The sequence below is a fragment of the Vitis vinifera genome, chromosome 10 (assembly GCF_030704535.1).
Source record: "Vitis vinifera cultivar Pinot Noir 40024 chromosome 10, ASM3070453v1".
Lineage (NCBI taxonomy): Eukaryota > Viridiplantae > Streptophyta > Magnoliopsida > Vitales > Vitaceae > Vitis > Vitis vinifera.
The window spans coordinates 6,026,367-6,038,126 of NC_081814.1; the positions used below are offsets into that span (position 1 = coordinate 6,026,367).

Here is an 11,760-nt window from a genome sequence, read left to right on the forward strand (position 1 = left end):
TGAAATTGTTTGTTTGGAGAGTGTTTTTATGAGAATTATGTTAATGATTTTTTACCTTTTTTTTTTTTTTTTTAAACATTTATGAGGTTAAAAGCATTTTTTAAAAACATTTGAAAAATTTTATCACTTAAGTGTTAAAAATGTTAGGAATGTTTTATAGAATTACTTTTAAACATACTATAGCTCATTTCACAGTAATTTTAGAAAGTGTTTCTAACTTTTTTAACACTTCAAATTGAAGTATTAAAAAAATTAGAAATGTTTTATAAAATCATTACCAAACACATTTTTAAAATCATTTGAGAACTTTGAATATTTTTAATTTGTTTTTTTTATATTTTTAAATATTTTTTATAAATAGTTTTTATATAAAATGTTTTATTTTTTATTATTCTTTATATTTGTATAAATTTTTTTAAAGCAATTAAAAAAATAAGTAAAAATAATTAAAATATGTTCTCAAATAATAATATATTTAACATCACATTTTCATTTAAAAAAAAAAAAATCAAATGGCTTTTGAGTTTGAAAAATAATTTTTATTTTTAGGGGCAAAAAATTATTTTTAACATCTGGTTACACTAAAAGAACAATTTTTATACTAATTGTTATTTGACAAAAAAAAAAAAACAATTTAGCATGTTTCTAAAAATCTAAAAATAATAGAAATTACTACAATAATAAAATTATAAATAAGTAATTTATCATTATTAAATTTGTTAATAATTTGAATAATAATAAATTGATCAACCTAAATCATATTAAAGAAAAAAAAGTACAATTCAATTAGATATTTTTAAATATTCGAAGACAAAATTTTCATCATAGAAAAACATAGGAATTAACAATTTTTTTATAATTGCAAAAATTTAAATCTATCTAATATCTAAAATGAGAAAACCAAATGAACTGAATTATAATTAAGTGGTGTGAATGAAATTAACCCCTTTTAAACATTGTTTAATTTTTTTAAGGAATTAAAATAATTTACTATTTCAAATTTAAAAATTTTTAAAAATATTTTTGAGGACATAAGCTAAGTTTATGCATTTTATACAAGACTTATTATATTTTTTATTTTTTATAGAGTAATTTTTTTTAAATATAAAAGAAAAAAATGTCACACAAGCACTATGGTTTGTATAAAAATACTTAATTCTCTTTTATATTAAGAACTTAAGACAGACAACTTCCCCGCTGAAACTGAAGTCCGATAAGCGAAACTGGAAAAGTGGAACTCGATCAAACAAACAGATCCCAATGATAATCTTGAACTAGAATAACCTAAACCGGTGCAAGGAAGGATCGTAGCCGCTGAATGGATTATAGTGATCCACTTGGCAAACAAACTCGCGTCTTAACCGGATAAGAGAATTGGAATCCAAATCCCAGGGTCCAAACAACAAGGCCCAATCGTCCGCGTTTCATCTCAACCCATCCATGAACTGCTTCTCCAATGGAATTCTGTCACCGCTTCATCTCCATTAGAACACCTTCAATCATCCACCGAACCCGCAAGCCCTACATCTCTTTCTGCAACTCACCCGAGTCACAACGAATTAGGATTTCGGAGACTCTCCACAACGAGACTCTGAAGACCTTAGAATGGGATTCCATATGCAGACAGCTCTCTGCCTTCACTTCTACTACCATGGCCTCCGCCGCCGCCCGAAACGGAAATGTCCGGCTCGGTAGGAGCCGAGACGAGAGCCAGAAGCTTATGGACCAGACTACTGCGGCGGTGCTCTTCTCTCGGCCGTTGGATTTCTCGAGGATCGAAGATGTTTCGGAAATTGTTGATTCTGCTGTTGGTGGCGAGCTGGTTACGGTTGGCGAGCTTTGCGCTGTGAAGCGGACTCTTCAATCGGCGAGGGAGGTGTTGGAGCAGTTGGAGGACGGAGAACGTTCAGAGAGGTATCGGTCATCTGGCGCTTTTTTGGATTCGTGATATGCATATCGGTTGTTTTGACTCGCAAGGCTGTGGCATCGTTTGGTTGCTGAGAAATTGCGGGAAACTTTTGAATTTAAAATCTTTACTAAAAAACTTTATTTATTTATTTATTTATTTTAAGAAAAATCTAAAAAACCATGACTTTTTATCAAATTGCGCACCTATTTTACTAGATATAGATGAGAAAGTCAAGAGGAAAGCAATGTACATAAGTTTGGAGCAAACATGGGTTTATATAATACCTTCCGAAATTAAATCTCTGGTAATATCTTAAACTTCCACTGTTTCTAAAAGCTTAAACTTGGCAAGAAATAAACAAATGTCTATCAAGCTGCCTAATACGGAATAGGCCAATAAAACCTATAAAGCTGGTTAGTTTAACAACCGTCTGCCTCTCGCATGGCCTTATCTTGCTCATTGATTCAATGAGGGAATAGATAAATTTAAGTTTGTAAACAACGACCCATCAATGCATGACTAACATTTAACATTGAGTTGGTTTGAGATAGGCATTGGTCGTTGAATGAAATCTTTGAGTTGGTTCCTTCCTCTAAATGGTTCATGTACTTTATTTTTGCAGTTCTGGAATGTTTTTTTTTTAGTAAGGGAATGTATTAAAAGTGCACAAAAACGCACAGGAGTATACTGGAAGTATACAATGAGCGAAAAATACAAAACAAAAAGGGGGGAAAACAAAAAACTACTCCCTTCCTCAACAAGAACCCATCCAACCTACACAATCTATTAAAGACAAAGAACTTCCATTAATGTACACTTGAGTCCACGTAGCAAGATTGTTAAGGAATGAACTTTTAAGACTTTGATTCGACATCTCCTCATCTTCAAACTCTCTTTGATTTCTTTTCTTCCATATAGTCCAAAAAATACATAAAAGGGCTGCTCTCCAAACTTTCTCATGCTTTCTTCCCACAAAGGAACCTTGCCACCCTAGTAGGGTGTCCCTTATTGAGGCAAAAATAACCCAAGGGATGTCAAATAAAGAGAACACCAACTGCCATAACATCCTTGCTTTAGCACAATGAAAAAGAATGTGGTCAATGGATTCTGCTTCCTCTTTGAGATCTGGAATGTAATCTGGTTCAAGATAATAAAGATGGAATAGCTTTTATTATGGGCCTTTAGGGCTTGTGAAGACCTTATATTTGATTTTGAACCAATTTTATTAGATGCATCTCTGGATAGATTTTCTTTTTTGCTTGACATGATTTTGAGAGATGAGTGAATCATTATGATAATGATAGATTCTCATGTTACATTAAGATTGAAGAGGGCTGAAAGGAAGAAATTGTTTTGGGGGCACTTTTTCTATATGCTATAGTGCTTGTTTCTATTTTCTTTCACATTTAAAGTAGAAGCTGCATGCATGAAATTCCATTTTAGTGATAAGGGACTGTCTCATAGGGTGCCATATATTCTATTGTACTCAAACAGGTATTCTCCCCTGCTTGAAATACTTCGCAGTTGTGATTTCCAGATAGAATTGGAGCACAAAATAGGGTTTTGCATAGATTGCAATCTTTCAATAATCCTTGATAGAGCTAGTGAAGACTTGGAGATCGTTAGGTCAGAAAGAAAAAGGAATATGGAAAATCTGGATTTGCTGTTGAAGAAAGCATCAACTGAGATTTTTCAAGCTGGGGGCATTGACAGACCTTTGATAACAAAGCGTCGATCAAGAATGTGTGTCGGTGTCAGGGCTTCACACAGACATTTGCTTTCTGATGGTGTACTTTTAAATGTTAGTAGTTCGGGTGCAACATACTTTATGGAACCCAAAGGGGCGGTAGAGTTGAACAACATGGAAGTGAGGCTTTCAAACTCTCAGAAGGCTGAGGAGAATGCTATTTTAAGCTTGTTTACATCTGAAATAGCAAGATCAGAAATGGAGATAAAGTATTTGTTGGATAGAATTGTAGAAGTTGATCTTGCTTTTGCAAGAGCTGCTTATGCTCAGTGGATGAATGGGGTCTGTCCTAGTTTTAGTTGTGGGGGCCCTGAGGGATTCAAATCTAATGGATCAGATTATGCTTTATCAGTGCATATTGAAGGCATACAGCATCCATTGCTCCTTGAATCCTCTCTAAGAAATTTTCCAGATGTCCTTACACCCCAAATTGCTAGTTCAGTTCAGTTGGATAAGGGGAATGCTGTAGTGCCTATAGACATACAAATTGGATGTGGAACCAGAGTGGTTGTAATCTCAGGGCCTAATACCGGAGGCAAAACTACTTCCATGAAAACTCTGGGCCTGGCATCTCTTATGTCAAAGGCTGGTATGTATTTACCTGCTAAAAAACACCCAAGGCTTCCTTGGTTTGATATGGTTCTAGCTGAAATCGGAGATCATCAGGTAGTATTTTGTCTTATTTATGGCAGAGAAAGTCTCATTTCTGTTTAGATGTTTTATTTTTTTCTGAAACTTTTGTTTTTGGGTTGAAGTCTTGGGAGCAAAACCTCTCAACTTTTAGTGGACACATATCGCGGGTCTGTAAGATCTTGGAAGTGGCCTCAAAAGAGTCACTTGTCCTCATTGATGAAATAGGGTGTGGGACTGACCCTTCAGAAGGTGTGGCTCTTTCTGCCAGCATCTTGGAGTATCTTAAAGATAGTGTTAACTTAGCTGTTATAACTACCCATTATGCGGATCTAAGTTGCTTGAAAGAAAAGGATGCACAATTTGAGAATGCAGCAATGGAGTTTTCTCTGGAGAACTTACAACCTACTTATCGGATACTCTGGGGAAGAACTGGTGATTCGAATGCCCTGAAAATTGCTAAATCAATTGGTTTTGATGAAAAAATAGTTGAACGTGCACAAGAGTGGGTGGAGAGATTAATGCCTGATAAGCAGCAGCAGTGGAAAGGTTTACTATATCAGTCACTAATGGAGGAAAGAAACAGATTGGAAGCTCAGGCTCAGGCAGCTTCATCTCTCCATTCAGAAATTATGGATCTTTATCGTGAGGTATTATATTAAAAGTTCTGGTTGGCACAATCATGTTTTTTAAGCACTAATTGATGGCTAATTCAGAGGCCCATTTAGAATCTTTATTTGTCCTAATTGCTGATTTTTTATTTTTTATTTTTTGGGTGAGAAGCAAACAATTCCTTAACAAAGTAGAAAAACTGACTAAAAAGGTAGGAAGACAGAAGAAAACAGGTGGGATAGCCGAGAACCTAATCTAATTACTGAAATTTTAATCGAATTTGGATGATGAAATTTTATTTTTCAATTATTCTTTTATCCCTACATGGATTTGCTGTGCTTGGAGCACCAAATCTAAACTTGTGCAAGGAATTTCTATCTCCTCTCTCACTTAGCACCATATCTAAATTCTTGTTATGATTTTTTTTTTTTTTTCTGTCACTCTTCATCTTTTGTGCTTTGAGAACAATCTCAAATTTCTTTTTGAGAATTTTCTTTCATTCTTTGATTGCTTTAAGAAATTGTAACTGAGAGAACATCATTTGGTACTTTGCTGGAACCTCTGATCTATCTTTAGTTTCTGCACTGTCAAGGTTGTCAAATATGCTTCACCCATTTCATTAGGTGCTTTCTATTTCAATTATATTCTCTTTGCCTATCAGAAAAGGTTGTTGACTATGGTTTGAAGTCTATACTAGTTGGCCATAATTGGATTTTGGATAGGGTGTTGAGTAAGGAGAAGTTAGAATTAAGAATAATAGTAACTTTTTTTCTTTTTGAAGATTTGGCAATTTTCCTGGAAATCTATAAATTTGGCCTTTTTAATACTTCAATGTTTTTTAATATTTTGAACCTAAAGTTTGGTTGAAACCTTGAATGAAAGTTTTGGAAATTGGATAAATTTGGAAGGATGATCCTAGTAATTAAAGTTTTTAAAAAATACTGTTTATAGTATTGGCACAAAATTATTGTAATCTGGATCCTGACAATAAAAATCCAGACATTCTTTAGTTAACACACTGTGGTACTATTTTGCCAGTTGATCTCCAAGGCATTTAATCACTTTTTCACATTTCACACAGCAGCAGTTAGTTTAAAGCTATGTTAGTTTGAGGGAAAGAAAAGAGAAGAAAATTATAAGGAAAGGAAATGGTGAGGAAAATTTATAGTTTTTCTCTTGTTTGGATATTGATGGAATAGTTAGGGAAAGAAAATTAAATTGTTAAGGAGTACACTTTCCCCAAACTTCCCTCATCTTTATCTAAGGAAAGTAGGGAGGAAAATCATTAATGCTATGTTTGGTTCCAAGGAAACTATTGAGCAAAGAAAAAAATGCTAAGAAAATGATTTTCTCATGTTGGGTTTTATTATGGAAAACATGAAAGAATCAGATATGATTAAAATTAGTTAGAAACTTATATGCACTGGTCACTTCTTAATGCTTTGCATGCACATCTGGGCTCACATTTCTACTAAGTTGTTTAATTTTTGTTGGGTAAATGGGGTATCGCTTTGATACTTATGCTGTGCTTATCTCAAAGTTATTGCAAAATTTTCATATATTCCTATCATTAGCATTCTATGTGCAAGGAAGAGATCCAGAACTATTTAACCCTCCACTATCTCTAGGAGAACACATGTGAATATCCACACAAACAATAATATTTGTTGTGAATATTGCCCTGTAACAGGCCTCTACTTATTGGTGTTGCTTATTTTTTTCTCCTTTTTTCCGGTTTTACTGATGAAGATCCAAGAGGAGGCACAAGATCTTGATGGACGTGAGATACTGCTAAAGGCAAAGGAAACCCAACAGGTCCAAAAAGAACTAAAAACTGCAAAGTCCCAGTTACAAACTGTTGTACAGGAGCTCGAGAATCAACTCCGAACTGCTAATGCTGATAATTTCAATTCACTGATTAAGAAATCAGAATCTGCAATTTCATCCATTGTTGAAGCTCACCGCCTTAGTGATGATTTCTTTGTAACTGAAAAAGATAGCAGTTCTTATAAACCACAACTTGGAGAGCAAGTCAATGTAAAAGGACTAGGAGGTAAGTTAGCTACTGTAGTTGAAGCGCCTGGGGATGATGATGAGACTGTCCTAGTCCAATATGGTAACATAAGGGTCCGTGTGAAAAAAAGCAACATCATAGCTATTCCAGTTAGTGAAAGGAATGCTGGAACAAGTTCTGTTCGACCCTTGAGGAGGCAGGTATGTATTAGATAGTGCTATAGAATAAGTTTATAGGTGTTTTATTTTTTGGTGCTGGTCCTTTTCAGTTCAGACATGTCTTAATGATAAAATGAAGCCATAATGGTTCCACCTTGTTGCTGATGCAATGGGTCCTAGATTGTCATTGTATAGCTGGTATATTAGTGACACAGGCATATGTCCCTGTGCTTGGCTCAAGACCCAGAGCAAATGGGACTTGATTTGTTAATTTAACTTCTGAAGATTCAAGGGAAAGTAGAACCAGATTTTAAGGAATTTTGGAGTCAAGATTATAGCTCATTTTGTGGAGCTATATTAGGAGTTTCTTAGAGGAAGGTATTGCTGCATTTTCAGTAGTTCTGCTAGACTGTTTGTTTTTTTAAACTTAATGTTGAATGTAATTTGTTTTCGGACTTTAAATTGTTTGTTTTTAACTTATTACTTAATTTATAAATTTTTTGATTGAATAGAAAAGGCTAAAATATTTGTTTTTAGCTGAATGCTAAAAATAATTTTTTGAAACAATTAAAACACAATTACAACACAACCCTCGCCCTATTGATACTTAATATTTATTTAAGAGAAATAAAAAAATAAAAAAATAACATAATTCTTAATACCATTAAGTTGTATTTAGAGTTAAGTTAAATTAAGTCCTATTTAGATTTAAGTAAAAAAAACAAATACCACCTGAGTGTAGTTATCATTTCTTTTCTTGCTTAACTCATTTCTTAGGTGAGGTTTCAGTTCCTCTACAAGTCTTATATGATGCCATTTACCTTAGTCAAACAGGGTCTTAGAATGCTATTGAATTAGGTCTTGAAAACGTAAGTTAAGTGCTTTGGGAGACTATGTTTTGGGAGTTGTTCCAAGTCTGAAACTATACCAGTCCTGTGTCTTGTAATATTCAGGAGTTTTTTGGATTATAGAAGATCATGTTAGTTTTAATAGAGATTTATTTCTTGAAACTCTGTATTTCTTTGGTGGATTTCATTTAGGGGTGGGTTGCAAGTCTAGTTGGGCCCATAAGGGTGCTGATCATCACCTTTTAGTGTTCCTCTCTGTGTTCTTTTTCCTCGAGTCTCAGACTTCTTTCAATATTGATTAGTGGCCTGTTGCACTCATCTTTAAAAGAATCTAAACATGTAAGAGTCGATCCATCTTTATTATAATTTATATTTCAGGGTCAGCGGAGGAGAATTTTGAGAAATGCTTCAGATGCAGATAAGAATGAGGAGGTTTCTTATGGGCCATTGGTGCAGACATCAAAGAACACGGTGGATCTACGAGGTATGCGAGTGGAGGAAGCTTCTCACCACCTCAACATGGCCATCTCTGCAAGAGAGTCTAATTCAGTTCTCTTTGTAATACATGGGATGGGCACTGGAGTTGTTAAGGAGTGTGCAATTGAGATATTGAGAAACCATCCACGCGTTGCCAAGTTTGAACAGGAAAGTCCAATGAATTATGGTTGTACGGTTGCTTATATCAAATGAGAAAACATCAATTTTTTTGGTCTGCTAAACAACTTCTTTGAGAGTACAGCCTTTGTTCAACTTGGACAAGATTCGACTGAAGCTTTACCTTCTATTGATACACTAGGAATAGTTTCACTTCCATATGTCAATGTGACTAGTTCATTGATAGTAAACAAGTATAGTCAATAGTTGTAATTATGATGCTACATGTAATTCATTCATCCCACTAGTGGATTTAAAGAGCTTCACAGTAGTTTTATGTCAGTTGTGGGTGTAACAGGTTAATTTCTTGAGGCTCTCGATATAGTGAGAGATGTACAAGATCCTATTCTTATATGAAATTTGCTTTGGTAGGTTGTGCTTGTGTGCAACCATTCAATAGTCTTTTTAATTTTAATCGGTTTCGATCAGGTTAGGGCACACTGTCCCATTGATCATGTCATTCCAGCTGCTGCACAGATATCCCATTCTCATGAATACCAAGAAGAATCCTGTTTGTATGAATGAATGTCCAAATTTGCTCTGCAAACAACAGAGGATATTGGCTTCATAACCTTATCTCTGAGGTCCATTCCCTCTTCAAATTTTGGTAAATCAAAGGCTCTATCAACACCTATCTTTCAAGACCAGGCGACCCTTCTTAGGAGGCACAACAGGACACACTTTGCCGCTCTGATATCTCAGAAAAGTCCAGTACTCATCTCTATTTTTTTTAAAAAAAGAAAAAATCGCAAGGGGACAGTCAGTCTGTAACAAACACCAATGGTATAAAACCAAATTCCTTGGCCTTATGCCTGCCTCCCATGCCCACCTTGGTTGCATTTTTACACGTATTCCCCAAAACAAACGTTGGAGCTGCCACATGCATAACTGCCAAGCAACACTGACTGTACTCCTTCAATTTTTCTTCAGTTACAACATTTGAGATAAGCATGTGGTAAGCCTTAAGCACCCCTTCTAGTCTAATCCCTTGCCGGGGAAGTCTTCAAGTTTCGCCGGAAAATGTTGGCTGTTTTTGAGAAAGGGATTGGCAAGCCCCCGGAGGAGCTGAGTCTTCCTTCCATGGGGTTGCAGAACTCAAAAACCCGGCAAGAGATCGCAGAGACGCTCCGGGTGGCATGGCCAGAGGCGACCATGTACAGCCTCTCAAATGGGAACTTCCTGGCTTTGTCACATGTGGATGAAAGTCCAACACATCCAAGGTAATGAATTTTCTTTATTTCCTTTTCCTGCGTATCATGATTTTTTGTCTACTCTGTTTCTCCATGAAAAGATCACCCGAGTACTGAAAACTTCTAAATTTGTCGGACCTAACATTACAGGCAGGGATGTCTTCTACTTGATAGGCAGCCTCTCCCTGTTTGATCCTGCAATAACACGATAATAAGTCTGTTTTTTCTTTTTCCAATTTTTTCATGTTTATAAAATAAAGTCTTTTCATTCATGATCATTCAGAACCTGATCATGACTAGACTGCTGTTTCAAATGTACTTGGTTGTAAAACCAGAAGAAAAAAGTGATCTAAATTGTCTAATATGGTATATGTAACAGGTCCATTGTAGTCGTGGACGATGTCTTCTGCATTTTCGTTGGGACGTTAGAGAACATCTGCGACCTAAGAAGGCACTATGGGCTTTCCAGGCAAGCAACAGAAGCCATGGTGGTGGTTGAAGCTTATAAAGTCCTGAGAGATCGTGCACCTTACCCTCCTGATCAAGTCATTAGAGATCTTGAAGGAAAATTTGCATTTATTCTCTTTGATGCTAAAGGTGGTACTCTTTTTACAGCCAGGGTGAGTTCATGACTGGAATAATTTCCAGGCCTTCTCTCAAGTAGCTTCAAGGAAGACTAACTTCTGTTTGATGATAAAAACTTGATGATTCAGTTGGGAATTTTCAAATCCATGCTTGTTTTTAAGATGGGCTATAGTGGCCATTGGCACTCTTTCAACCTCCAACATGACCTTCAAACCATCCTAAACCTGGCACCATGGTTGCTCTGCTGCTAGCTCTCTCAACTTGGACTTAATAGGAGAAATTGCTTGAGTCCCATCATATATTTGCAATTGTATCCTACTAATTATTCTGCCAATGGTCTTAGGATCGGGATGGAAGCATAAATCTTCACTGGGGCATGGCGGGTGACGGGTCACTGGTCTGCTCCGACAATCCAAAAATCATTACAGAGGCTTGTGGAAAAGCTTGTGCTCCTTTTCCTCCAGGTTAGATAAAGCTCAATCCTTTTTCCCTTTGGTGCTCTGTTTGTTTGCTGCTATCATTTTGGACCATTTGGAACCTTACTATAAAATTAGTGTGCCCTGTTTGAATCTTTTTAAGATCAGTGAATAGTGTTAAAATCAGTCTTCACATTTGTTTCCCAGGCTGCATCTTCATGAATGGAAGTGGGCTAATGAGCTTTGATCACCCCCTTCACAAGGTAAGAGCAATTGCACGGGAAGATGATGATGGAAGCATTTCTGCCATTATTTTTCAGGTGGACTTGCTCACGAGACTACCCAGCATTCCACGCACTGGTAGTGCAGCCAACTGGGCTGGTGCTGCCGTTGTTAATGAAGAATAAGGTGACGAGGTTTTGCCCTCAATGAGAATGGACTCTGGTCTAATCTTATGCAATGAAAACTAAATAATGTGTTCATGGGTTCATGCGTTGAAGCTTGAGGAATGTGTTGGTTTCCCAAAGTGACATGAATCTGGATTGCAGAACTTTAATACAGTTTGTTGTGAACACAATGTTTATGGTATGTATTTATGTTTGGGGAACTTGCCTTATTACCTCTACCAAAAGCAGGGGCTGCAGGAAACCACCACTTCCAGCGCTACAGAAGCTACCAGGCGTTGGGTGTCCAAAATCCACCACTTAATATTTTAATATTAAATGTATTTTCAAGTTGGAATATTATAAATTTTATCGTCCATATATTATTTTTTAATAAAATAATTTTACTTTATTATTTTTAATTTTTTTTCCATATTTTTATAGAGTTTTAATCAAATTTTATTTTATTGATATTTTTTATTAAAACTTTCATTCAAATTTATGTAAAATCCCCAAAAATATTCCCATAAATTCTAATAATTTAATCCTCATAAAAAACAACCAAAAACATGAAAAAGCCCAATAAACATAAAGCTTGGTTGGTAATTATTTTA

At 35.6% G+C, this 11,760-nt stretch overlaps 2 protein-coding genes across 2 annotated transcripts; both read left to right on the top strand.

The window, feature by feature from the left end:
- Window positions 1-1,159: 1,159 nt before the first annotated feature.
- Window positions 1,160-8,969, top strand: LOC132254416 (uncharacterized LOC116803646). The gene is made up of 5 exons (XM_059739974.1): window positions 1,160-1,914; window positions 3,404-4,322; window positions 4,412-4,936; window positions 6,648-7,112; window positions 8,297-8,969. Exons 1-5 carry the CDS (start codon window positions 1,457-1,459, stop codon window positions 8,606-8,608), a joined length of 2,679 nt encoding a protein of 892 aa, XP_059595957.1. The 5' UTR covers window positions 1,160-1,456; the 3' UTR covers window positions 8,609-8,969.
- A 429-nt stretch (window positions 8,970-9,398) lies between these two features.
- On the top strand, window positions 9,399-11,370 carry LOC100252186 (stem-specific protein TSJT1). Its single transcript, XM_059739975.1, has 4 exons — window positions 9,399-9,792; window positions 10,142-10,382; window positions 10,691-10,811; window positions 10,971-11,370. Exons 1-4 carry the CDS (start codon window positions 9,593-9,595, stop codon window positions 11,168-11,170), a joined length of 762 nt encoding a protein of 253 aa, XP_059595958.1. The 5' UTR covers window positions 9,399-9,592; the 3' UTR covers window positions 11,171-11,370.
- The last annotated feature ends 390 nt before the right edge of the window (window positions 11,371-11,760 follow it).